At 68.4% G+C, this 26,222-nt stretch overlaps 1 protein-coding gene across 12 annotated transcripts in view; it reads right to left on the bottom strand.

Moving 5' to 3' along the window:
• KCNQ2 (potassium voltage-gated channel subfamily Q member 2) overlaps nucleotides 1-26,222 on the bottom strand; it is a 39,494-nt gene that overhangs the window by 11,699 nt on the left and 1,573 nt on the right. For 6 of the 12 annotated variants that reach the window (XM_051829130.3, XM_051829129.3, XM_051829135.3 and 3 more), the window contains exons 2-11: nucleotides 15,191-15,281; nucleotides 14,334-14,460; nucleotides 14,048-14,223; nucleotides 13,552-13,677; nucleotides 10,773-10,883; nucleotides 10,117-10,212; nucleotides 9,231-9,325; nucleotides 8,243-8,272; nucleotides 6,546-6,614; nucleotides 3,410-3,439 (exon numbers count right to left, since the gene is read on the bottom strand). In XM_051829130.3, the coding sequence (XP_051685090.1) occupies nucleotides 3,410-3,439; nucleotides 6,546-6,614; nucleotides 8,243-8,272; nucleotides 9,231-9,325; nucleotides 10,117-10,212; nucleotides 10,773-10,883; nucleotides 13,552-13,677; nucleotides 14,048-14,223; nucleotides 14,334-14,460; nucleotides 15,191-15,281 (951 nt within the window). Of the gene's footprint in view, nucleotides 1-3,409; nucleotides 3,440-6,545; nucleotides 6,615-8,242; nucleotides 8,273-8,724; nucleotides 9,080-9,230; nucleotides 9,326-10,116; nucleotides 10,213-10,772; nucleotides 10,884-13,551; nucleotides 13,678-14,047; nucleotides 14,224-14,333; nucleotides 14,461-15,190; nucleotides 15,282-26,222 lie in introns of those variants that run through there. The other 6 variants (XM_070051616.2, XM_051829131.3, XM_089306911.1 and 3 more) reach the window with 2 other exon arrangements.

Below are 26,222 nucleotides of genomic sequence, written 5' to 3'. Positions count from 1 at the left end.
TGCGCTGGACACAGCAGCCACACCCCGGGCGTCACCGGAGCCCACGTCCCTCCCAGGGACCGCCTCTCCACTGGTAGTAGACAGCGTGTGACAGCTGTGGGCAGGAGACCGACTGCGGGTCCTCCCTGCGGAGGGGGGCCCAGGGAGGGGCTGCGGAACAGGACGGAGACACAGGGACGCATGCCCCCCCACCCCTCAGTGCACCCCGAGCCAGGCCCACGCTGGCCAGAAACACACCCCGAAGGGCAGTCGGGCCTGAAGCCCGAGCCATCTGTGACCTCACAGCCCCAGCACCCAGCGCGGCCCCTCGCCTGCCCCACACAAGGCTCTGCTGGGCAAGGCCCCCTCCCCACACTTGAGGCAGTAGAGCTGGGGTCACCAGTGTCCCCTCGCTCGCCCACAGGCCCTGACGCAGGAAGGGAGGGGCTGCCGGGCACTGTCCGTGGTGCCGAGTGACTGGGGCAGCGTCCCACAGGGACCCTGGCATGAGTGGCCTTTGCTGGGGGCCAGGTGAGCCCAGGGAGCCCCAGGGACGGCCAGGGCCAGGGCCAGGGCCAGGGCCACGGCGGGCTGGGCGCCGAGAGGGCTCCTGAGAAGAGGCGCCATCTTTCATGGTGTCCTGGGCAGGGACTCTGCTCCGGTAGGACAAGGGGCTTGCAGACGCCTGGATTCAGAAGACTCTGCCGGGCCCTCTGGGGTCTCAGGGACCCCACCCTAGCGCCCAGCCCCCTGGGGCGCCCCAGAAAAGGCTCAGCCAGTGAGGGACGCCAGCCCTCCCCCAGCACCCTGGGGTACATTTCTGCACATTGTTAACCAAAACCTGCAAATGAAGAAAAACTGCCAGGCTCCCCCCCCCTTCAGCAAGCAGGCCCCGCCTCCTCCAGGCAGGCCCCACCCCCACCCCACCCCCGGGGGCTGGGAGCTCTCACTTCACCTGGCAGACCCTGCTGCCACCAGCGGAGGTCCCCAGAGTGGCCAGGGCCTGGCCGGCAAGGGCCATGGTCACAGCCTCCTTCCCCCAGGGGCCCCGCCCCTCCAGAGGGACCAGTGCCTGGGGCAGCCAAGGCTCCGGGGCCAGCGCTAGGCCAGCGAGCTCCTGGTGCCGCGCCGCGCCGGTTCACAGAGGCCCCTCCAGGCAGGCTGTGGCATGGGAACCCCTCGGCCACCCAGGAGTCGCCAGGTGCAAACAAGCCCACCCCCGGGACAAGAGATCCTGCTCCGTGCACAGCCTCGCCACAACCACGTCCCCCAGGAAGTGGCTCCCAGTGCGCGGGGAGCCCATCTCGGCCGTGCAGCCTGGGGTGGCCGCTGGGCCCCACTGGCGGCAGCGCTCACTGCCTTGTGGGGAGCCAAGGAGCACGATTCAGGCCAGCAAGATGCGCCCGGCCCCCCGGTCTCCTCCCCGCCCTCCGAGGACTGCCCGGGAGGACGGGCCCACGAGGGCAGGGCAGGGGAGCCCTCTGTCACTGAGACAGCACTGGACAGCTTTGCACTGAGCACTTGTGCCTGTGGACAGGAGAGCCCATGGACAGCGACAAGCCAGAGCCATCACCACCAAGGGCACACCCTGAGTGCACAGGCCCGAGCTGCGCCCACCCCGCTCCTCAGCACAGAGCCCCCCACAGCCAGCTGGGGGCTCGCCATGGTGCATTGTGCGAGGACCAGGAGGCGGTCTCGGTGGCCGAGTGAGGGTCCCTGTGTCCACACCATCTGCTGGTCCAGTCCCTGCAAGGGAGTTCCCACAGGACCCGTCTAGCCTGGGGGACCGGGGTGCCCTGGGAAGCCAGCCCCACCCCACCGTGCTCGATGGAACCGGCCATCCCACTACGGCCACAATGGACGGAACCACTTCCTGTGCACCTACTGGGTGCTGGGTGCTGGAGCGAGGGCCGTGACTGCCCACGGGGGACAGAAACCTCCGGGAACAGGAGGGAGGAGACCGCCCTCAGCCCGTGGACCAGGCCCAGGCCCCCACCCCTCAGCTGTACACAGGCGGCAGGGCAAGGGCACGGGGAGGCACAGGTGGGCAGGGCCACTGGACACCAGGGAGAGACAGAGGAGTGGGGAGGGGCAGGGGAGCCACGGAACATAGCGGAGAGCCGGGGCCCGTGGTCCTCACCTGGAGTCCTGCTTTCAGGGTCAGCCTCTCATCCCCAAAGACAGAGCAGACGAGAGAGGGGCCCAAAAAGGGCAGTGACAGTGATTAAAAGCACTTGGGGGCAGCAAGATTTCCCAGAGGGGCAGGAGAGGGAGAGAGAGAGAGAGAGAGGCTGAGACGAGGGTCGTCGAGGGGCAGCCCCGCGACAGCAGCGAGGGCGAGGCGCTGGCAGCCGGCCGGGCGGGCAGAGGAGCCTCCATCCCGCCGGGCGCCAGAGGCCGCCTCTGTCCACCCTTCAGTCCAGCTGGCTCCTGGGTCATGAAGTGAGTCAGGAGAGGCCACTCGCTTGGGCCCTGGCCAGCTGCGGCTGGGCACCCCTGCCCCGTGTCACCGCGGCGCCTCCCCAGGGCCGACTGCGCCGAGGACACTCCCGGCCAACACCGCACTGGCCAACCCAAGCCTGGCCCCCGGCTCGGCTTCCTCAGCTGCTCTGAAGGTCCAGTGCTAACTGCTGCTCAGCTCCTGAGTTCAAGCCACCGGCCACCATTGCCGAGGGGCTGGGGTCAGGACCATGTCCCCCAGATGGGGCAGCCCCTGAAGCCCTCGTCGGCCAGGCCCCTCCACCCCGAGAGGCCCTGGCAGGCCGGGCTGGGCTGGATGCGGGGGACCTGCGGCTCACAGGCGCTTGCGAGCCCAGCAGGGAGTTTGTGAATGACCTTGGTTCTCCTTGGGCCAGGTGAGCAGCAGATCCCACCTCTGCCCCACGCCAGGGCCAGCCCCGTGGCCCCCACACGGGGGTCCCGGCCTTCCCCTGCCTGAGCAAGCAGAGCCGGGGGCCAGCGGGCACACAGGGAGCGAGAAGCAGGTTCAGCGCCTGGACAGCGCCTTGGCTGGGGGGAGGGCCACCCCCACCTCCCCAGGAGCACAGGGGCCCTGACCCTCTCCACGGAGATGCTCAACAACCCGACCCTCTGCTAGCGGTGCTGGGCAGGCCCTGGACGCTCCCATGCCCGCACGCCCCAGACTGGCAGCCGCCCACCCACAGGAGTCTGCCGGGCTCGGCAGTGCCTGCAGGGACAGCTCCCTTGGAAACCTCTGCCTGGGGGGCTGGGTCCTGGCCAGGTGGGGAGCCCAAAGCGCAGGGTGGCGGCCGTGAGCGAGGGAGTGACGTAGGGACCCTGGGCGCCCCGGGGAGCATGCCCAGAGCCCCACCGCAGCCCCGCCCCCGAGACAGGCGCTGCACACGGAGCGAGACGGGACCGGACGCTGTGCAAACACATCGAGAGGCAGCGGGAGGCAGCAGGCACTGACCTTGGCGACGGCTCGGGCTGAGGCTCCTTCCTTCAAACAGAAGAGACAGAGTTAGCACGGGTCGGGCGCCCCTCCCCCAGCGCCAGCCCCACCCCTTCTGAGGGAGGCGCAGGCCCCACCACGTGAGGTCTGTGGTCAGAATCGCAGCGCCGGGCTCCAGCTTCCTGCCGATGTGCACCCTGGAGGCGGTGGGGACGCTCAGGTAGCTGCCGTGGGAGACTGGGCTGCGTGCCCCGGCCCCGCCCCCCAGCCCCGCCCCCGCCCCGTGGCCCGGCCCCGCCCCGCCCAGCCCAGCTGCTGCAGACATCTGGGGAGTGACCAGCAGAGGGGAGCTCTGTCCGTGTCCCTGCCTGTCCCTCTGCCTCTCGATTGCACAGATAACACACAGCGCTGAAAGCAGCAGCAGGCTCTGCCGAGAGCCCTTCGTAACCCGTGGGTTTCCCCGTTCTGGCTGATTTTGCACCAGGAGCTGAGTCGGCCACGCGTCCATCGGTCAGGTCCCCCAAGGCCAGTCTGCCTGGCCTCGTTCTGCCCGGCCCCTGCTGGGCCTGGGGTGGACCGCTACTGCCAGCCCCCTGTGTTATGACGAAGACTGGCGGCCGGGCCCCTGCCTGGCTCTCGCTGAGGGGCTGGGGGCGGGCGTGGTGCTGCAGCTGAGCGGCGCAGAGCCCCCGGAGGCTGTGTCCACAGACGTCCCCAAGCCAAGTGGGCTCTTGGGCGCCGTTCCAGACCTGCTGCACGAGGCCCTGTCTGCAGGGACGTGCGCACAGGCCACCTTGGGCCCCCGGCCCTCTGCTGGGCAGGGGTCCCCCCTCCCCTCAGAGCAGCTCTCTCCGGGGAGAGCCCAGAGCAGGACACGGGGCAGCGGCTCCCCCGCCAGCCCTGGCCTTGGGCACAGCTCTCGGCCCTGTCCAGGGCCCTGCACTTCGCCCTCACTGGCTTCTGGGAGGCCTGGCAGATGCCCCAGGCCTCCTCCAGCTGCCGGGGGCCGGGGCAGCTGGGCTCCGTGCTGCTCCTTCGTTTCTCCCTGGCCCTCGTCTGTCTGATGAGCACAGGGGCTGGGCTTGGGGCCCACCTGGAGAACTTAGGGCAGCCTCAGCCCCACATCCTTAGCTGCACGACCTCCGCCAAGACCACCCCCAAGCCCTCAAGTCCTGGTTTCTCCCTCTGCTCTAGAATTCACTGCCAACAACAGGAAGTCAGTCGCTGGGAAACCAGCCGAGCTGCCACTCACCAATCCACAGCCACCAAGGGAGCACCCACGGTTCCCGGAGCCCTTGCCAGAAACACCCCACCCCCCAGCCTCCCCCTCCAGCCTCTGCCACCGCCTCCCAGACCATGCTACCCAAGACAACGGATCTGGGCTTAAGTAAAACGGATTCTTTTTTTTTTTTTTTTTTTTTTTTTTTTGACAGGCAGAGTGGACAGAGAGAGAGAGAGACAGAGAGAAAGGTCTTCCTTTGCCGTTGGTTCACCCTCCAATGGCCGCCGCGGCCAGCGCGCTGCGGCCGGCGCACTGCGCTGATCCGATGGCAGGAGCCAGGAGCCAGGTGCTTTTCCTGGTCTCCCATGGGGTGCAGGGCCCAAGCACCTGGGCCATCCTCCACTGCACTCCCTGGCCACAGCAGAGAGCTGGCCTGGAAGAGGGGCAACCGGGACAGAATCCGGCGCCCCAACCGGGACTAGAACCCGGTGTGCCGGCGCCGCTAGGCGGAGGAGCTGGCCTGTAAAATGGATTCTTGACCAGCCCTGGAGGCCAGAGGGAGCCCCGCCCCTCCCAGCCCCCGGGGCTCCAGGTGACCCCAGGTGACCCCAGGTGGCAGCAGGTGCTCTCTGCCTCCATCTCCCTGGGGCTTCCCCCATGTGAGCTCCACACCTGCCTCTCCTGGCAAGGACCTGGGCCCTGGACTTGGGGTCTACCCGGGCAATCTGGGGTGCTCTCCTCTTGAGATCGGGCACAGGTTCCAGAGTACAGAGCTTCCTCTGGGGGGCAGGGACCACCCTCCCACCTGCCGGTCTGCGGAGACGCTATGGTGCCCTTAGCACAGGACCACAGGACCACAGGACCAAGGACCACAGGACGCTCGCTCTCCAACTCTCCCACTGAGCAGACCAGGCCTGCTGCACCCCGTGTCTGTACCCCATGTCTGCACCCCGATCACTGCACCCCATGTCTGCACCCCCAGCACTGCACCCCCGTGTCTGCTCCCCCATCACTGCACCCCATGTCTGCACCCCGTGTCTGCACCCCCATCACTATACCCCCATGTCTGCACGCCCGTGTCTGCACCCCAAGTCTGCACCCCAAGTCTGCACGCCCGTGTCTGCACCCCCATGTCTGCTCCCCATCACTGCTCCCCATGTCTGCTCCCCATCACTGCACCCCCATCACTGTACCCCCATGTCTGCACCCCCCATGTCTGCTCCCCATCACTGTACCCCCATGTCTGCATCCCCATGTCTGCACCCCCATCACTGTACCCCCATGTCTGCATCCCCATGTCTGCATCCCCATGTCTGCATCCCCATGTCTGCACCCCCATCACTGTACCCCCATGTCTGCACCCCATGTCTGCATCCCCATGTCTGCACCCCATGTCTGCACGCCCGTGTCTGCACCCCATGTCTGCTCCCCATGTCTGCACGCCTGTGTGTGCACCCCCATGTCTGCTCCCCATCACTGCACCCCATCACTGCACCCCCATCACTGCTCCCCATGTCTGCACCCCCGTGTCTGCACCCCAAGTCTGCACGCCCGTGTCTGCACCCCCGTGTCTGCACCCCATATCTGCACCCCCATCACTGCACCCCATGTCTGCTCCCCTGTCTGTACCAGCCACTCCAGGTCAAAGATCTTGTGACACAACGAGAGCCAGCAGCCCGTGGCTCCCACTCCCAGGTCCCGTCCCTCCCACCCTGGGCCCCGAGGCTGGCTGGCCCCCTGTTGCTGGCAGGCCCCCCGAGGCTGGCTGGGACCCCGAGGCTGGCTGGGACCCCGAGGCTGGCCGGGACCCCGAGGCTGGCTGGGACCCCGAGGCTGGCTGCCCCCCCGAGGCTGGCTGTGACCCCGAGGCTGGCGGGCCCCCCGAGGCTGGCTGGGACCCCGAGGCTGGCCCCCCCACCCCAAGGCGCCGACCTGAAGGTGAGCCCAGACTTGCTCTTCAGGTTCCTCAGGAGCTCCAGCTGGTTGAGCGGTGGGATGAGCCTGGCGAGAGGAGGCGGCCGTGAGCGTCCCGCGCGGGCGGGCACGGGCAGCCAGGGACGGCGGCCAGCAGCAGCGCCGGCTGTCACCAGCGCACCCGAGCAGAAAGGGGGCCACCCTTGAGCCGCCTGAGCCGCCCGAGCCGCCCCACACAGCCAGGGTCCCGGGCCCTCCCTGCAGGCAGCCCCACCTGCTGGCGCCACAGCCACGGCTGCAAGACCAGGGACAGGGCCCGGGCCCAGCTCTCCGGCTGCAAGACCAGGGACAGGGCCCGGGCCCAGCTCTCCGGCTGCAAGACCAGGGACAGGGCCCGGGCCCAGCTCCCCCGGGAAGACGAGGCTGTGAGTCCCCTCCACCCCTCCCCCCCGCCCACCCTCTGCACCTTCACTGCCAGGCCCCACCCCTGCCCGCTCCACCCCTTCTCAACCCCTCAGCTTCCTGAAGATGCCACCCACAGCCCTGAGCACCCCCAGCCTCGAGAGGCGCCCCCCCGCACCCCCTCCACTCCTCTCGGCCCCCACCCCGCCCAACATCCTGGCCGTGCCCCTGCTCAAATGCTTGGTGGCCCTTAAGAGCAGGGCTGCTGGCTCCAGGGGGCCTCTGTCACACCCAGCTGCACTCCTGGCTCTGACCTCCCCCTGCCCCTCCACCTGCCCACAGGGCGGCCCCCAGCCTGCGTGCCCCCAGACAGGCTGAGCAGGGCCCACACCTGGCCCCACGGGACCCTCTGCAGGCCCCGCAGACCTGTGAGCCCACCCCCACCTGCTTCCCTCCCAGGGCTGCCCACCTCCCAGGGTCAAGCAGGACACAGGCAGTTGGTTAGTGAGCCGGCGCCAGCGAGCAGAACCCCTGGTGGGCGGAGTCTGCCCAGCTCAGCAACCTCCCCATCCCCACCCGACAGCTCCCTGCCCCGCCCCACACAGGCTCGGGTTAGACAACATCAGAGCCGACGGGCACCATGCCTGGACACTCAGGGCAGCAGGGGCCGACGTGGGGGGCAGGGAGGGCACAGACACGGGGACAGCCACAGGGTCAGACGCAGGGGACACAGACGCGGGATCAGATGTGGGGATGGGGCCTTGGCAGGGCCAGACACAGCCCCGGTGACCGGAGCAGTCGTGGAGGGTGAGGAGAACGTGCCACACTGTGGGCACTGGGGCCCGACCGGGGCACTCCAGAAGCCGGTAGGGCCTGAGGCAGGCCTCCCACGGGCAGCCTGGTGCGGGAAGGTGCTGGGTGCACAGCAGGAGGGTGCTGGGCGTGGGTCACTCGGGGAGGAGCCCACGAGGGCTGGACAAGGTCAGCCACAGCCATGCCCATCCCACAGTGCCCAGGGCTGGGCTCCAGTTGCAGCTCCTGGCACCCTCTGGAGCCAGGCCCCCGTATGGCCTGGAGAGCCGCCCAGTGGACACCGGTGGAGCAACGGGACTCCCCTCCCTGCTGCTGGGCAGCTGGGGGCCCCAGTGCGGGGGGCTGGGGTCAGGGAACGAGACAGGAAGCGGGACTGGGGGAGGGGGGAGGGAGGGACCAGGGGAGGACACGGGGGCGGGGGGGGACCAGACGCTGGCCGGTGCAGGGCCACGCCCAGACCACAAGGACCACACACGGCTTCCGGCCCATGCAGCTCCTACCTGGAGGCCCCGTAGGTTTGAGCTTGCGAGCTTTACAAGGGGGGAGGGGGAGCAGGGATTGTGGAGAACGGGATAAGAAAAAGAAAATGGAAAAGAGCGGGGGGGGGGGGACAACAGAACAAAGAGAATTAGCTCCGGGTTGGCCCGGCCTGGGGCGCTGCGCCCAGGCCCCGGGCGGGGTCTCCCAGGAGGTGGGGGGTGCAGGATGCTGGGTCGGGGGAGAGCGGCCCCCACCCTCGCCCAGGTGACAGTGCACGGAGGCATACAGGTGGGGGTTCTGAGGCCGCGGCCCTCAGACGACCTCCCCACCTGCTGCGCACCTGGGACAGGTAAGGGGAGTCCCTGGCCTGAGAAGTCAGACCCAGCCCCACACGCTCAGAGCAGGGAGGCGGCCTGCTGCGCCCCCAGTGTGAACACAGCCCCAGCGTGTGCTCCGTGGGCCTCTGCCCCATCCCCAGCCTCAGCCCAGCCCGGCCCAGCAGTGCCACATCTGCCGGCTACTGCGCAAACAGCCAGAAACAGCCGGGGGCTCTGAGCAGGGGCTGTGCCCACGCCCGGGGCTGCTCTGCCTGCTCCCCCAGGAGGCTCTGCTGTGTACCCCAGGTTCCTCTGCCTGCTCCCCAGATCCTGTCCTGCCTGGGAGGCCAGCAAGCTCTGCCCCAACCCCCAGGCCTCTGGGTCCTGGCTGGAACCTGGCCGCTCCCCTGCGCCTGGGGCGTCCACCAGGCCTTTACCTGGTCCAGGCCCTCGGGGGCGGGGCTTGTCTTCACGCTCACCACACCCACAGCCAGGGACAGAAAGCAAAGGGGCGGGAAAATGAGGATGAAAAACGAAACGCTACAAAACAAAGAACAAAATTAATACTCGGAAATGAGGCACACACAGTTCCTCTGTGAAAAACGCATTTCAAAGAAAAAAGAACCAAAAATCAACGAAGCGAAAACTGAGCGATGACCAGAGACGGGGTCCGGGCGGCGGCGGGCGGTACCTGTACATGGGCACGGTCACCGTGCGCTCGTAGTACTGCCAGGTCGAGTGCAGGTCCGTGCGTGACAGGTTGGTGGCGTAGAACCTCCAGGCCGACTGAGGGACACACGGCCCAGGAGAGGGTCAGCGGCGCCTGGGCACGCAGGGCAGGGGCCGCCACACCCCCAGGATGGCCGCAGGGTCCACCCGCAGGGCCAGGCTCCGGCTGCCCCCCCGTGCAATCTCCCCCACACGCCAGCTTCATCCACGCCCAGGGTGGCTCCTCCAGCTGCCAGGGCTGAGTGAGGGGCAGCCAGCAGCAGCCGGCTGCTGTCCTGCTGGTCATCTCCTGCCCCGCCCAGCACCGCTTTGCAACTGGGTCACCCGGGCCTCTGGCCTCTCCAGGCCTGGGGCGGCTCAGACCCCGCGCAGGTCAGCTGCCCCCAGAGGAAGGCGCTTGTTGGGGGGGGGCAGCCAGGTTCCCCCATGCTCTCTCGTTTCCATGGAGATGACAAAATCCATGGGCAGAAAGTGCAGGCTGGACACAGGGCCGAGACCACGTGCACCACGGCTCCAGTCAGGGAGGACAGGAGAGCCCAGGGCCCCTGGCCAGCAGGAGACCCTACGAGAGGCCTGGTGGGTGTGGCCGAAGGTTCCAGGGCTCAGCACACCCGGGCCAGGCCGCCCCACCCCTTCAACACCCGGCTGAGCCCAGCGCAGGCCGGCACGGTGCCTGCTGCCCAGAGCCCGCTCACCACCTGTGGGCCCCTGTGCTGGGGGTCGTGGGGGTGAGGCTGCTGTTGTCCCCCCACCCCCGTGTCCGAGGTCTCCCGGCAGACTGAGACGTCCTTGCCGCACAGGGACAGGGCGTGGCCTGAGTGGACGGGCAGGCCCCAGTGCCGGCTCACCTGGATCAGGCCAGCGGCCGGGTTCCGCCTCTTCTCGAAGTGCTTCTGCCGGTGCTGCTCCTGCACCTTCAGGGCAAAGCCGGAGCCCAGGATGCCCTGCGAGGGGCAGGGTCAGCCCAGGCCCAGAGCCACCCGCCGCAGCCCAGCCCGCACCAGGCCCCTGGGCACCGCCTTCCTGCCCCCCGGCCCTGGGACCAGGCTGGGTACCCCTCAGGCGTGGTCAAGGAGGAGCCTCCAGTCACAGAAGCGCCGCATGAGCCGGTGGAAGGAGACCCTGGAGGCCACAGTCCCCCCCCCCCCCCCCTGCAGACAGGGACCGGAGAGAGCCTTGGGTCCCCTGGAGACCTGGCAGTGCCTGGGCGGAGCCACCAGGGACCAAGAGCCGAGCGGGAAGGCAGATGTGGGGAGGCCTGGGGGCCTGCGGACCAGGAGACCAACCCCAGGGCACGGCTTCTGAGGCAGCCCCTGCTCAGGCTCTGTGGGGAGGGGGCCTCCTGCACCGCAGCAGACCCTGCTGGGGAGCCCCTCCTCCCACTGCTCTCCCGGGGGGGGGGGACCTGACCAGCAAGGGCGGCTGTGGCCACCCTGGGAGCCTGCACGACCCTCGGGAGAACCAGAGGCCCCCACCCCAAGGGTGGGAGGGACCCAGGACTCACTGCAGGCAGCGCGAAGAAGGAGACCCCGATGAGGGTGAAGGTGGCGGCCAGGAGCCTCCCGTTCCAGGTCTGGGGGTACTTGTCCCCGTAGCCGATGGTGGTCAGGGTGATCTAGGGACAGCGCACACCGGTCATGTGGCCAGGCCTGCAGTGGCCACCACGGAGACCCATGACCCTCAGCCAGTCTGCTCCATTGTCCAGGGCCCACACGAGGCTTGGTGGCTGGCCTTGAGGGCACCTGGACTCCACCTGGGCCCTGGGCTGGGGCAGACAAAGGCCACCTGCTCCCTGCTGTCCACACGAGGTTCCATGAGGCCAGGGTTAGCGCTGGCCAGCTTCACCCCTACAACACCACCAGACCCCCACGTCCCCTCCCCTGCATACTGGAGGGGTGGTCACTCCGAGGGCCAGGGGAGCAATGACACAAATCCCACCGGGGGGCAGAAGCGAGGGGAAGTCCCCCGACCCAAGGGCTGAGGTCGAGCCTGCGACAGCCCCGAGGTGGGGTGGGGGCCCGGGAGAGGCAGCAAGGCCGGAGAGACCTGGAGGGCGGAGATGGGGCCGCACCAGGGCCAGCCGAGGCCAGAGGAGCGGCTCAGGGACACCTGGCCGGGAGGTGCGGGGAGGCCAGCAGAGGCAGACAAGAGGTGACCGCGGAGGGGCAGGAGGTGGACGCCCCCCAGAGAGGCGTGTGGGGGCTCTCAGGTCCCTCGGGAGGTCCTGGCACTCTGCTCTTCTCTCAGACACACGAGGCCAGGGTGGGCCTCCCTGCTGACCCCCGGAGCTGAAGCAGCTCCCCAGGGGCCGGGTGGTGAGCAGGGCCCAGGACAGGTCTCCAGGAGCGGACGTGGGCACAGGAGGAGGCAGGAAAGTCGGGCGCCGGGCACAGCCCCTCACCCAGACAGACCCTGCCAACTAGAACTGCACACGCAGGAGACTGGCCACAGGCAGCAGCTGAGGCCAGGGAGACCCTCTGACCACGGAACCTCCCCTTGGCTGGGCTCCCAGCACCACCTGGGTCACCCACTCCTCTCCACCCAACAACTATACTGAGGACGCGAAACCCTAATCCACTGCCACGCCCCCAAACCTCAAGTCTGACAGCAAAGGAGACCAAAACGTGGGGCGATGGGAGAGGCAGATGGGGCAGGGGTCGGCCTGTGTGGACGGGAGAGGCAGATGGGGCAGGGGTCGGCCTGTGTGGACGGGAGAGGCAGATGGGCCAGGGATTGGCCTGTGTGGACGGGAGAGGCAGATGGGCCAGGGGTCGGCCTGTGTGGACGGGAGAGGCAGATGGGCCAGGGGTCGGCCTGTGTGGACGGGAGCCAGGGAACCCCACGGCACCTGGGCTGTGTCCCCGGAAATCTGCACCAGCCTGGACAGCCCCACCCCAGCCACGAGTGCACCCACTTCTGCACCTGATCCCCCAAACCAGGAAAACCCCAGACTGAGGAAGTCAGGCCACAGCCAGGGCAGGCCCAGCTGGGGAGGGTGAGGGGTGGGACCCCCAGTCCCGGGACCACAGCTTTGGGGGACTGGGAAGGGGCCGGCAGAACGTGGATGACGAGGGTCACTGTGTCAGGCACTCCAGCATGGCCTGCTCTCTGTGACCCAGAGATGACCCCAAAGAAAGCCAGAGTGGGTAGTGGCGGGGCAGAGTGTGCCATGGGGGGGCAGAGTGTGCCACGGGGTGGGGGGGGGAGTGGGCCATGGTGGGGACAGAGGGCTGTAGAGGGAGAGTGGGCTGTGGCAGGGTTGGAGTGGGCAGTGGCGGGGCAGAGTGTGCCATGGGGGGGGGGCAGAGTGTGCCACGGGGGGGAGAGTGGGCCATGGGGGGGGAGAGTGGGCCGTGGCGGGGACAGTGGGCTGTGGCGGGGTTGGAGTGGACCGTGGCGGGGACAGTGGGCTGTGGCGGGGTTGGAGTGGACCGTGGCGGGGACAGTGGGCTGTGGCGGGGTTGGAGTGGACCGTGGCGGGGTTGGAGTGGACTGTGGCAGGGACACTGGGCTGTGGCAGGGTTGGAGTGGGCCATGGTGGGGCAGAGTGTGCCATGGGGGGCGGGGGAAGAGTGGGCCGTGGGAGGGGGTAGAGTGTGCCACGGGGTGGGGGGGCAGTGGGCCATGGTGGGGACAGAGGGCTGTAGGGGGAGAGTGGGCCATGGCGGGGACAGTGGGCCGTGGCGGGGTTGGAGTGGACCGTGGCGGGGACAGTGGGCCATGGCGGGGACAGTGGGCTGTGGCGGGGTTGGAGTGGGCCGTGGTGGGGAGAGTGGGCCCACTTTGAACAGCAGGGCAGCAAGCCTTCTCAGAGACCCTGAGCAAAGCACAGGTGCTGGGGTCCACAGGGGCAAGGGCAGGGGCTGGGCCGGGAGCTGGTGGCCCTGAGTGAGGGCTGCAGCCTGGAAGGTGAAGAACAGGGGAGCCAGAGTGGCCCTGCCCATGAGGAGCTGGACTGGGGCCAGGACGGGGCAGCTGCGACGCCACGGGGCCCCCAGGACGGAGCTGGGGCCACCCAGGCCCTGCTCCAGGTGCTGCCCCTCCCCTGTCTTGGTCCTGCACCCCTGGCCCCTCTCTTCTTGTCCAGTCCTGCGTGAAGCAGGCGCAGTGGGTGAGGGGCACGGTTAGTGTGGAGGGAGGAAGAGAACCCCACGGCCTCCCCCACTGAGGTACCGCAGCCAGCACAGCCATTGTGGCCAGGGGTGGGCAGGACCCCCAGTGGACCGAGCAGGCAGAGCAGGGTGGGCGGCAGGAGGGTGGGGGAGTAAGGGCAGTGGACTCACCAGGCCCCACCAGAGCGCGTCCGCGTAGGTGTCAAAGTGGTCATTCTCCCCCTTCTCGGCCAGGTACACCAGGAACGAGGCCAGGATCAGGCAGAGAAAGCCGATGTACCAGGCGGTGACCAGCTCCTGCCAGCAGGGGCACAGCTGGCGTGAGCACACCCAGCAGCTGGCCAGTGCCCTGCCCGCCCGCTAGGAGGGAGATGCCCGGCACGGCTGGACCCCACATCCACAGCGTCCAGGGCAGGGCAGAGTGGACCCTGGGGTGGGAGTCCCTCCCCCCTGCTGCCTGTCCTGAGATGACTCAGGACGCGAGCGGGGAAGGGGTTGCTTGGGCAAGCAGAGCCCACCCGGGGTGGCCTCAGCACAGCCAGGCCGGGCAGGACCCCGGGGCAGGGACGAGGCGGTGTCTGCACTCGGGCTGGGCTGCCAGCCACGGGCAGAGCGCCACGGAGCGGGCGTGAGGCCGGCACCCCCGGCCCACCCCAGGACCCCTCACCTTGCTGTGGGCGTAGACCACGGAGCCCAGCAGCTTCCAGGTGCCGCCCCTGCGGTCCATCCGGATCATGCGCAGGATCTGCAGGAACCGCAGGCTGCGCAGCGCCGAGGTGGCAAAGACGTTGCCCTGGGAGCCGGCGGCCAGCACCGCGATGGAGGCGACGAGCACCATGATGTCTGCGGACGGCGAGGGCGCGGCTGGGCCATGGCCGGGGCCAGGCCGGACCCCGCCTCCCCTCCTCCAGAAGCCGCCGTCCCCGCGTGCTGACGCCCCCGCAGGGACTCACCGATCACACAGAACGGCTTTCGGGCAAACTTGAGCCGCCCCCTCCAGCCGCGGTACCGGCAGCAGCAGCCGGCGGCCCAGATCCGCACAAAGTACTCCACGCCGAACACCACGATGGTCACGATTTCCTGCAGGGAGGGAGCCGCTGGCGCCACGAGCAGGGGCGGGGCCGCAGCGCCCGGAGGCCTCAGAGGCCCTGCTCGGCACCCCCCACTCAGCCTCCGTGAGCGGGGCGGGGCCTGTGCCGGGCTGGGCTGAGGGTCCGGGTGGGCAGCAAGGGCACCGCCTTCTCAGCACTTGCAGGACAGGGGGCAGGCGGGCGGGGGCGGGGCTTTCTGGTGGCCCTGAGGGGCCATTTCCCGTTTCCAACAGCAACACAAAATCACACTCCCGTTGCCATGGCGCCCACACAGGGAGCTGCTGTGAGCATCACAGCCCCGCCCCAGGCTCCCACCTCTACAGGGAGCACCCCCATGGGGGAGGGGAAGGCGGGGCCAGAGTGGAAGGTGGGATTGCTGTGTGGTGTGACATCACCACGAAGAGTGGATGCGGCTCTCAGGTGCTGTGACATCACAGGGAAGGGAGGGGGAGCGATGACATCATGGGGAAGGGAGGGGGGCTGCCAGGGCTGTGACATCACCAGGGAGGCGGGGCTGAGTTACTCGCCCACGGGGTGGCTGGGGCTAGCCTGGTACTGAGGGTTTTGGGGGGAGGGGAGGCTGCTGGGAAGGGGCTAGGGGCCACTGTGGGGGCCGCTGGGTCAGCACAGCCTCCTTGTGCACAGGGCCTGGTGGTGCGAGGGGGTCCTGCCCCAGGACCACCCCGGGCCCTGGAGGTGGGGGTGGGGCAGGGGCTCACCAGGATGTAGAGGGCGCCCTCGGAGCTCTTCTCGTACTCCTTGATGGTGGAGAAGACGGACAGCACGAGGCACGAGAAGACCAGGAGGAACCTGGGGGCGGGGAGGGGCTCTCAGGGCCGGCACCGGGCACAGGGCCCCCAAGGACACACTGTGCCCACCCCCTCTGCTGTCAGCCCTGAGGGCCCCTGCTTAGCCACATCTCCAGGACTGGGGCAGAACGGGAGCCCTGCTCCGCCCTGCCCAGGGCACAGAGCTCCGCCCCCGTGCTGGCCTTGTCCTGGAGGGCAGCAGGCTCGGGTTCGCATCCTGCAGGAGCCTCGTTCTCGGCCAGTCTCTCTCCCCCACCCTTCACCGTCCTCCACTGGGAGCTCTTCCCCCGCCCTGCCCGCGCGAGCCCAGCTCCCGGCCAGAGTGCTCCCCGCGCCCTGGCTCCTGCCGGCCTGCAGTGGGCTCGGCTGCCTGTCCCGCCCCAGGGAGCCACAGAGGGAAGCAGGGCCTCACCCCACCCACGGTGCGCCCCGTGCGGCCGGAGCTGGCCGGAAAACCTGTGTCACCCACAGGAGTTGACCTGGGATGCGACAGGGACAGGTCCAGGCGGTCGGTGAGTCCTCCCAAGTGCTCCCTGCGCAGCGTCGGCCAGTGTCCACACCAGCCTGCCCCACCATCCTGCTCTGGGCTCCTGTCCTGGAGTCCGACAACAGAGCTTGCCCCTGCCCTGGGGTCACCAGAGGCAGACCCTCCCCGACTCCCAGAACCTCCGTTCACCCCACCCAGCCCTGACCCAGTCTGTTCTCCCTCACTCTAGCCCCGCCCACAGCCCACCTGTCCTCCTGCCCGCTGGCCCCGCCCACCCACGGTCCAGCTGACCTCCCTCCTGCTGGCCCTGCCCACCATGGTCCAGCCTGCCACCCTGCCTGCTGGCCCCACCCACTCATAAGGTGGAATGTTCCCCAGGCCCCCCCAGCAGGTCTGGGCACTGACCATGAGCACAACCTCTTTAGGGGGCCCCCCTAACCCAGGTGACTTGAGCCCCTGGGCAGCCACAGTGGACTGAACACACCCACCTCACTCCCCACAGTGGGCTCTCGATCCGGGATCTGGGTTGTGTTGGGGACACAGGAGCCCACCCAGGACCTTTGTGGGAACAACCACTGGGCGGCCGCGGGACCTGGAGCCTCCTCCTTGGGTGACGTTACACCAGCCAGTGCTTGAGACATGCTGTGGTCGCTTCCTGTTCCCACCACGACCCCTCCCCGGGCAGAAGAGCCAGCGAGGGAAGGGGGACAGACCCCAGGCACAGGGAGCTATCGGGACCAGGTGAAAGGCCAGGATCCCCCCAGGGCTGGGCACAGCTGTGGCAGTGAGGGCCTGGGGACCCTGGTGGGCGGCCTCTGCGTCCCCACCTGAGCCTTGGGCGTTGGGGGAATGCAACTCAGCAGGACAGCACACCCCCTCCCGCCCCCAGCAGGCCCCCCACAGCCCACCAGCGCTCAGCCGGCTGCGCCCATCTCTGCCCCCGCTGCACCCAACATCCACTCCCTGAACACACAGCCACATCTGTCATTCCTGCCCAGCCACTGGGCGCCACGAACCTGGCCGGCACTGGTGAGTGAGGACACGGAGCCCTGGCAGCAGGACCGGCTGACTCAGCAGTTGGGGCGGACGCGCCCTGATCAGCGCCCACGGTCAGGGCTGTGGGGAGGCGGGGAGCAGGCGCCGCCCTCGCCCCCAGCAGGTCCCATCCGCGCCACTAGCGGGAACCGGGGCTCCTGTGCCAGCAAGGACGCCAGGGCCGGCCCCGCCCGAGGCCCCAGCCCGGGAGCAGGTGGCGTCAGGGCCCCTGCGGGCAGAGGCTGAGGGCCCAGGGCTGTGCGGGAACCGACTCGAGCCCACCACATCCGCAGCTGGACAGCCTGGCCCTGTACCACACCCCTCCCTTGTCTCCCCAGCGCCCCGGGCCACCGCGCCTGCGCCCACAACGGCTGACTCGGGGTCTCTCCCTGTCTGGCCGGCGACCAGCACCCAGCGGGAGGCGCCGCCTGCCCGCTGACCACCTCCAGCCCTGACGCAGGCCAGCAGCTGAGGGTCCCCTGATGCTGTCGCCCGAGCTTCCCGGCCCTGGGCGGAGGCGCTGGCAGCGCCCGCTGGCACAGACTGAACACCGCAAAGGAACGGTCACATTTCAAACTGCAATTAATTTCCTTCGCTCATTAGGCGATTTATTCAATTACCCGGCCCTGAGCACAGGCAACCGCCCCTGCGCCTTCTGCTCTGACTCCCAGCTGCCTGCTGGTGTCTTCTCTGACTCGGTCAGTGGGCAGGGAGCGGGATGGACAGGGGTTCTCGGCCTCGGGTCGGGGCCCGGGAGGACTGGGTGGTGGCAGTTTTGGGTCAGGACACAGCAAGGGCACCAGAGCTTGGCTCAGTAGCGTGGACGGGCAGACCTGGCAGGCTTCCTGGAGGAGGTGTCCACAGGGCAGGACCCTTAGGGGAGGGGAGGGGTGTGGCTGGGAAGACCAGCTCCTCCCACTAGGAAGGCACACCTGCAAACTAGGAAAGAACCAAGGTCCCACGATGACCAGGCCCTGTCAGTCAGGCATCCCAGAACATTCTGGAAACTGAAGACAGGCTACGTGTGGACGAGGCCATGACATTCCCGCCCGAGCCGCGGAACATCCCGGAAGGCCTGGCTGTGGCCTCAGAGCCAAGCTTCTTTTTCCACTTTTGGAAGAGACGGCTCCATGCGCAGGAGCGCTCGGGGGCTGGGGGCTGGGAGACTTGGCGGGGACACATCGGGAAGAGTGCTTGGGAAAGACCAGGTGTCCAGGGCTGGCGCTGTGGCACAGTGAGTAAAACCGTCGCCTGCAGTGCCGGCATCCCATATGAACCCCGGTTCCAGTCCCAGCTGCCCCACTTCCCATCCAGCTCTGCTGTGGCCTGGGAAAGCAGTGGAGGATGGCCCAAGCCCTTGGGTCCCTGCACCCATGTGGGAGACCTGGAAGAAGCTCCTGGCTCCTGGCTCCTGGCTCCTGGCTTCAGATCAGCTCAGCTACAACCATTGCAGCCATCTGGGAAGTGAACCAGTGGATAGAAGACCTCTCCCTCCCTCCCTCCCTCCCTCCCCCTCTCTCTCTCCCTCTCTCTCTCTCTCTCTCTGCCCTGCCTCTCTATATGCCTCTCTATAACTCTGCCTTTCAAATAAATACATAAATCTTAAAAAAAACGGACGAGGCGTCTGTGCCCAGAGTCCGGGTGGTGCCCAGGGCTCCGCCCCCCACTCAGATCAAGCGAGAAACAGACCACCTGAGAAGCCAGAGGTTCCGTGTGCCCCCTGGGACCTCCCGCCTGGGCCCCATCCCAGGACCCCCACCACAGGGCCGGGACAGCCTGGGTGCTCAGAGGGCCGCGTGTCCAGGGGCCTTCGGCTCGGCCCAACCCCCACGGGCCCCGACCTGGCCCAGGGGGCAGGTGAGGAACAGGAGCTCCGGGCCACAGAGCCATGGCCACCCGCTCTGGGCGGGAGAGGCCAGGTAGGGCGGCCAGCAGAGGCCGGTTACGATACCAATCCCTGGAGATGTCACCAAGGAGATGGGCACAGTCCTGGGGTCAAGATGGGGCAGCGGGGACCTGGGACAGTCGGGGACATGGCTGCTGCGTGGGGAACGAGCACTGGGAGCCGCTGGGTCCCACACAGCCACGTCCAGTGGCAAGAGAGGCCACAGGGAGGGCGGAGGCCGCTCTGCAGGGCCTGAGCTCCGAGCAGAGCCAGGTCCCCTAAAGAGCGGGGCTGGGGCCTGGGGAAGGGGCGTGGTGCTGTGGGCCCCCAGGGGCCGCAGGAGGGCGTGGGGGTGCACACCATGTGCCTGTCCTTGCCCTCGAGGGAGCCCCCAGGGACAGACGCCTGCTGTCCCCGCCCCACCATCCCTGAGCAGGCAGCTGGCCCCTTGCGCCTGAGTTCACTCCACCAGGTCGGGCCTGCAGCCCGGACCCCACCTTCTGTGACCAGGGACTGTGGGCCAGGCTGACCGTCTCCCGTCACAGGTATGATGAGAACTGTGACGGGGCGGCAGGGTGGGCGGCACTCGGCCCCAGCCCCACCCCAGACGCCACGCCCCCCGGCCAGCCGTGTCTCCTTCCTGCTCAGGTACAGGGGCCAAGGAGCCCGAGTGGACGGCAGCACCCCTCTTCCACGGCAGGGGACCCTCCAACACAATCGCAGTTCCCAGGGCCCCGGGCAGCGTGCGGCCAGCATGAGGCCGAGGCAGGCGCCTCTGGCCCAGAGCCACAACCAGGCTCCTGGGGGACTCCCGCCCCCTCGTCCCTGTCCATTAGGGCCAGCGGATGCCGCAGCCTGGAATCTAATTTCACCACCTAATGAACTGCGGTGCTGGCCGCGTCCAGCTCAGGAGTGAAGAAGGTGGCGCTGAGGCCGCCCTGGGCAGGACCCGCCCCCCCAGAGCAGCCGCGGGACAGCCCACTGGGTCTGGGAGGGAGCAGAGCCGCGCCGTGTCCAGCCTGGGCCCGGGCCCCCTCCCCAGAACTGGGTCCAGCCTCAGTGGTCTCCAGCCCAGGGCGGCTGTGGGGGCCACATGCCTGGCGTGCCAGGACCACCTCAGGCCCAACTTCGTGTCGCTGGCACCCACCAGAGCCCAAGGCTGTGTCCCCACTGCTGGCTCAGCACCCGGGACCTCCAGGACGGGTCTGGGCCGGCCAGAGCCCACCCCTCCCGCCTGCCACCTGGCCCCCACGCAGCCCCTCCCGCCCAGGAGGAAAGGTGCTCTCAGCGCCCCCTGGCCACGATGGGGCTGCACGTCACTCCCGATCTCTCACCCCTTGGACCCCCACCCCGCAGAGTCCCCCAGCACTCGCCTCTGCCTCTGAGGACCCCTCCCCAGCCGCCGTGGCACCCCGAGGCACAGGAAGGGCGTCCACACCCTTATCTCAGTTCCAGAAGCAGAGAACCACGGCGGAGACCACAGCCAGTGTGATCCAGCCCCGGTCGGGCGGCTCCTGACCCCAGCCACCTCCCCGTCCCGCCTGCCTCTCAGCCTCACTGAGCCGCCCTCCTTGCCCCAGCCAGCGCGTCCCGGGGCCACGGCCCTCCCACCCCAGCAGGTGGGCACGTGCACACTGCAGGCAGCCGAGCGCCGTGTCACTCCACCAGGGTAAAATGACAGCCGGGGGCCTGGGGGCGGGGGCGGGGCCCACGGGGAAGGGTGTTACAGAGATTCGGCACCATGGCACATGTGAACGTAACGGCCGTGGGGGAGGTGAGGTGGACGATTCCTCGCTGTCCAGGGCTGGGTTGTGCCCTGGGTTGTCTAATGGGAGGGAGTGCAGGTAGGAACCGCCCAAGGCCACCCTCTGCAGTCGGAGGCGGGGCCTCTGGGGGTCCCCCCCAGTTTGTCAGGATGAGCTTGAGCACCAAAGGGGGGCATTTCTGACCCTGAGCTGGGGAGCCCCTCCCATCCAGGACCCACCTCCACCGCCCCAGGGCCCCCTGCCACCTGGCCCCCCCCCCCCGCCTCCTGCCCCCGTGGCTCACATCCCAGCATACCCAGCTCCTGGCAGCCCCAGGAAGCACAAAGCCCGGTGCACACGGATGAGGGGGCAGCGTGGACGGCCGCCCGCCTGCGGCGCCCATGCTCCCTGCTGCGCCCCGGCCCGCCCAGTGTCCAGGGCTCTCCTGACCCAGCCTGGGAGGCTCCAGGTTCACGAGCACAGCCAGGCCTGGCTTGCCGCCACTTAGGTCAGCGTCTCACTGGGCCCTCAGCTCGCAGCCCCCCCCCGCCAGCCGGCCGGCCGCACAGGAGAGGCAGAGCGGGGACAGGGCCTCCTGGCCACCCCGTCACTCGCAGGCAGGACAGGGCCCGGGTCAGCACAGGGACTGGCCAGGCTCCCCCGTGTGCACATGGGCACGGCAGCTGGGGGAGGGGAGAGGAACACAGCCAGAGCCGGCGCCTAAACTCGCGGGAAGAACAAGGCTCTTTCCTGTGTTTCCAGCACGTTCTAATCCCTACCCACGGCCATGTCCTGTCTCTGCAGCCAGAAAAATCAGGAGCCACAGCGGAGCATCCCCAGGCAGCACGGCAGAGCCGTGTGTGGAGCCGCCTCGGCCCCCGGCTCACACCCTGCCCCTGCCAGACCCCGCACCCTCCCTGCCATGGCCAGCCTCGGAGACCAGATCGCGACGGATGGGGAGGAGGGAGGTCCCAGGTCTCTGCCCAAACAGGACCCGACAGGTCCTCCCAAACACCAGCGTCTTCCCCCTGGCGGCCAGGGACACCCATACCTCCCATTCTCTGGGGGCCTGGGCTGGTGCCAACCTCAGAACCACAGGAGGGGCCCCGGGCCCACGGGAGGAGACAGGGAGCTTGTGTTCAGGACCACGGCCAGCACCCCGCCTTTGCCTCTCCATATCCCAGCCCCATGTCCTGGGGACCCCCTCCCCGTGGGTCAAGAGTCCAGCCCCTAGGCCAGGCCTCCCTGCAGGTCCGGCAGACACCCGAGCAGCAAGAGCCCCAGCCCCCTCCTGCCCCGCCTGTCAGCACCCCAACTCTGCCGCAGACACAGCCAGGGACCCTGAGCCCCACTTCTCTGCCCCTCGGCCTGGGACTCACAGCTCCTGGGAATGTGTGCCCTGGACCTGCACACTCGCTGCAGTGCTGGTGACGGCAAAACCCCAGGGCCACCTCGGGCCCCAGTCACCAAGGCCCAGAGCCACACAGGAATGGACAGCACCCGTGGCTGGCCGGGGCCACACCAGACTGGAGGAAGCCAGGCAGGGGACGTGGTGTATTCTCCCTAAATGCTATACATTCCAGAGTTTTCCATTGTGTGTGCACGGCTGAACATGGGGTGTGTCTGTATGTGTGTGTGTGCATGTACACGTGTGAACGTGTGTGCTGTGTGCAGGTGCACATGTGACTGCGTGTGTGCTGTGTGCAAGTGCACATGTAGCAGTGGGTATGCCATGAGCAGGTGCGTGTGTGAACATGTGCTGTACGCATGTACATGTATGAACAGGTGTGTGCAGGTGCGCTGTGTGGTGCGCTCGTGCTGTGGATTGCATGTGGACTTGATCTATTCCAGGAGGAGGGATAAGGGCACCGCACCCCCTTGCTGCCGCCCCACTGACCGGCCTGTCCCCACGCCACTGCGCTGGCCCTCCCCGGGGTTCAGCCTCTGTGCCCCCTGAGCCCCTGCACCGGCCCTCTGCACCCACTCTCAGGTGGAAACGTGCAGCCCTAGCCCTCTGCACCCTGGCCTTCGCCCACTGGGGCTTGAAGAGCTGCTCCGGCGCCTGCAGAGGAGCAGACCCCGGCCACCGGCTGCTGACCCCCAGGCTAAGAGCTGTGGAGCGGGCAGAGCAAGATGGGACCGAGGCCGGTGCGCCCCGCCCGCAGACCAGGAGGCGACGAGAGGGGACACTCCCTGGGCAGGGCCAGAGGTGGAGGGACACTGGGCGAAACTGACAACCGCTCTTCCGTGATTTGCAAAATTGTTCCCAGGGATCCAAACAGAATAAATAAATGCAGACCTAATTGTGCTCCTGCCAGCACCCAGCAGAGGCTGCGAGGGCCAGCGCTGGGCGCCTCTGCAGTGGGCCCGCCCTCCCCCCACCTTCTCTGCCAGATGCTGCTGGGGCAGTCCTGGCTCTGCCCTCCAGCGTCCACCCCCATGGCCAACCCAGGCCCCGCTGGGGAGGCGGCCAGGAGGGCCGGCCGCCGGAGTCCCCGCAGCCTGGGGCGCAGACCCGGGCCGCAGACCCGGGCCGCACTCCTCAGCCCCTCCCCTCGCTTGGGGTCTGGACACTGAACAACAAAAGCACTGACACCTGTGAGGACCGGTCACTTCCCCAAGGCCCACAGCAGGGGTCGCCTCACCCCTTCCCACGGGGACCCCTTTCCGAGGCCAGCACCCCCCAGTGTTCATGGCCCCACACAAAGCACAGCCTGGGCCAGCGGTGGACACCAGGAGGGCACAGGCTGGAGCCCCTGGGCACCTGCACAGAGAGGGGGAAGGGCCTGGCACTGAGGGTGTGCCGGGAGTGGGGCAAAGGTGAGTCTTCTAGAACAGTCTCTGGGCCCATCGCAGGTCTGCACGTGCCTCTTCTTTCCACCTCAGAGCCCACCAAGCAGTGCTGGCCTTTGGGGGCAGGCTGGACAGGGCCCCTGGTCTCGTCCCGGACGGCGCCCCTCCTGGGCACGGCCTGCAGCACAGCCACAAGGAGGACGCTCTGGGAGCAGTCAGCACACTGCAGCCAGGAGCAGCGCCAGGGCGGCAGAGGCCCTGCCTGGCCGGAGGGGGCAGCGCCGGGCCGTGGCCGGGGCGGCAGAGGCCCTGCCTGGCCGGGGGGGCAGCGCCGGGCCGTGGCCGGGGGCAGTGCCAGGCTGTGGCCGGGGCAGCAGAGGCCCTGCCTGGCCGGGGGGGCAGTGCCGGGCCGTGGCCAGGGCAGCAGAGGCCCTTCCTGTTCCATCAGAACCGCGGCTGCTCCTCACACAGACAGGGCTGGCCGGGGCAGGGGGCTGAGGGACACTGTCCCGGGCAGGACCGGCCCGAGCTCGCGGCCGTCCCCACTCCCTCACTGTGCTAGCCTCACAGCGGCCAGGACACCACCCATGACGCAGGAGCACGGTGTGCACCACGCACGGGGGCCAGCAAGTCCAGGAACCTGACACCACGACCAGGAGGTGAGACACAGAAGAGGGTCAGGACCCCGGAGCTGCTGGGCGCAGGAGGACGCCAGCCAGAGCTGTGGGGTCCAAACTGCCTGGACACCAGCCCCAGCAGGGGCCTCAATTCAGGTGACACACCTGCCGGGGGAGCGGAGGACACACAGAGCTGCCTAGAGTGTCACCTGCAAGGTGTTCTGTGGGCGCCGTGCGCGGCAGCAGGCCTGATGCCACAGCCCCTCGCCAGGGCGGCCCAGGCTTCATCCCCTTCTCACGGGGCAGCGTGGCCAGCATAGGGCCCGCCCCCACCCTCCTTGAATGGAGCACGTGGCTCTCCCTGGACCCTTCAAAGCCCCAGCCTGGCCCTGCCCGCTCCAACCTCAGCGGACACTCAGAGGGCCTCTCCCCAGGCCCTGCTGGCGGCACCTTCCATAAAGTTTCCCAGAGTTCCCTGTGGCCTGGACTCAGCTCTGGACACAGCACCCTGCGGGCTGAGCAGGTGGCCCCTGGTCTGCGTGCATGTCCTCAGTCAGGTCTGGGGGTCCCTTTATCAACAGAGCAAATGGGGACTGTGCCGTCCACAGATGCCCGCACCACACACTGCAGCCTGGCACCCGGCCCGGCTGTGGCCAGCAGGGTCCACGTCAGGCCTCGAGGCCAGAGCGGCTGCGGTGGGGCGCCTCTGACCCCCGGGGACACTGACCTGAGTGTCTGACTTGTACTGATTCCTAACAGCCTGGGCGGATGACCTGCCCCTCGGCCTGGTCCTCCTCTGGGGCCCGCAGACGCCGAGCGCTCGGAGGCCGACCCTGCAGTGTCACTGGACACAGCGCCACAGCCACCGTGTCACTGTCAACAACTCCACGGTGAGGCGGCCAGCCCCGAGAACCCTGTCTCCCTGGAAAGCCCTCTCTCCGTGGCGCCCTCACCTGCTGGGAAGTTTCCACACGGCTCTCCCATGCCCTCGCTGGGTGGACACTGCCTGCCCCGAGGACTGGGGCAGCACTGGAAGGAAGGCTCGGACACGAGGTCCAAATGCCAGATGCTGGTCCTTCGAGACGCAGCCAGGCCAAGGACGGGAGCGGCCGACACGAGGCGCCAAGGCCCTGCCCCCCCAGGCAGCCATCCCGGCCCCAGATCAGCCTGGGAGGGGAGGGGAGGGGAGGGGAGGGTGGGGGGGCCCAGGGTGGCACAGGGCCACACGGACAAGCCCCCGGACTCCCACCCTTGCTGCTAGAGGGGGACGGCACCTGGCCGCACAGCCCCAGTTGGGGAGGGAGGGGCCCTGGTGCCTTCCGACACCAGAGTTCCACCTGGACTCTTCCAAGCGCAGGCTCAGTCCCGCCACTGGACACGCCCGGACAGTGCGCAGGCAGGCGACCTGCACCCCTACCTCCTCCCCAGGCACAGGACAGCCCTGCTCGGCCGGCATCCCCATCAGTAGAGCCAGCGCTACAGCTGCAGCAGGAGCTGTGTGCTCAGCGTGGCGCCCCCTCTCGGCCCTGACTTGAGACGCAGAGGTCTTGCGAGAGCAGCTGCCAGGCTGTGGCCCTGGGCACGTGGCCGGCTCTGGTCGTCGGCTCTGGTCCTGTACACGGTCGGCCCCAGCTGTGCGCAGTTGTATGCACCAGATTCAGACTCTAACAGGCCCTCCCCACCCAGCGCTCGTGGGAGGAGCCCCCAGGACACAGCCGCAGGCAGTCTGGGGGCCCCCTGGGGTGCACGCCCTCTTTGGGAGGGGCTCCTCCAAGCAGTTTCTGCCCAGGCAGCTGCTACCCCTACCCCTACCTCTGACTCCAGGTCTGGCCAAGCCCCCCAGGCAGAGGGGGTGAGGCTGTGGCCTGCAGGGAGGGGCACCTACAGACAGAGCCCCTGCAGCCGTGGGCCCAGCTGACACCTCACGGTCTGGCCCAGGGACTTCTCAGAACCTAAGCTTTGGTGGCAAAGGGCTGACGGGACAAGGCAAGGCCTCCCTTCCACGGGGAGCCTGGCCCCCAGCCCCAGGCCCACAGGAAGGTCTCCATCTTGCTTAATTAATGAGCCGCTGCACAAGCTCGGACCAGGACGCCTAGGGCAGCCTCGCACTGGGCACCGGGGGCAGCTGGGGAGGAATGACAATGCCTACAGGTGCCTGGGTCCCCAGACCAGACTGTACCCACCCACAGACGGGGAGACCCAGGCCCAGACTCAGGGTCCAAGCCAGAGACCCCGTTGTGAGCACCCCACCCCCAGTGCAAGCCACCTGCCGGGTGCTGGGAGCCCAGGGGAGCCTGCAGCAAAGGGTGGGGCTTCCTGGGAAGTGGGGTCTCGCCCCCCCAGTTCCCACACACTGCAGGGGCGGGAGCTGCTCCACAGC

Source organism: Oryctolagus cuniculus, chromosome 11 (assembly GCF_051225735.1).
Source record: "Oryctolagus cuniculus isolate XC-2025 breed Fujian yellow rabbit chromosome 11, ASM5122573v1, whole genome shotgun sequence".
Classification (NCBI taxonomy): Eukaryota; Metazoa; Chordata; class Mammalia; order Lagomorpha; family Leporidae; genus Oryctolagus; species Oryctolagus cuniculus.
This window is presented reverse-complemented; position numbering and strand designations above follow the sequence as displayed.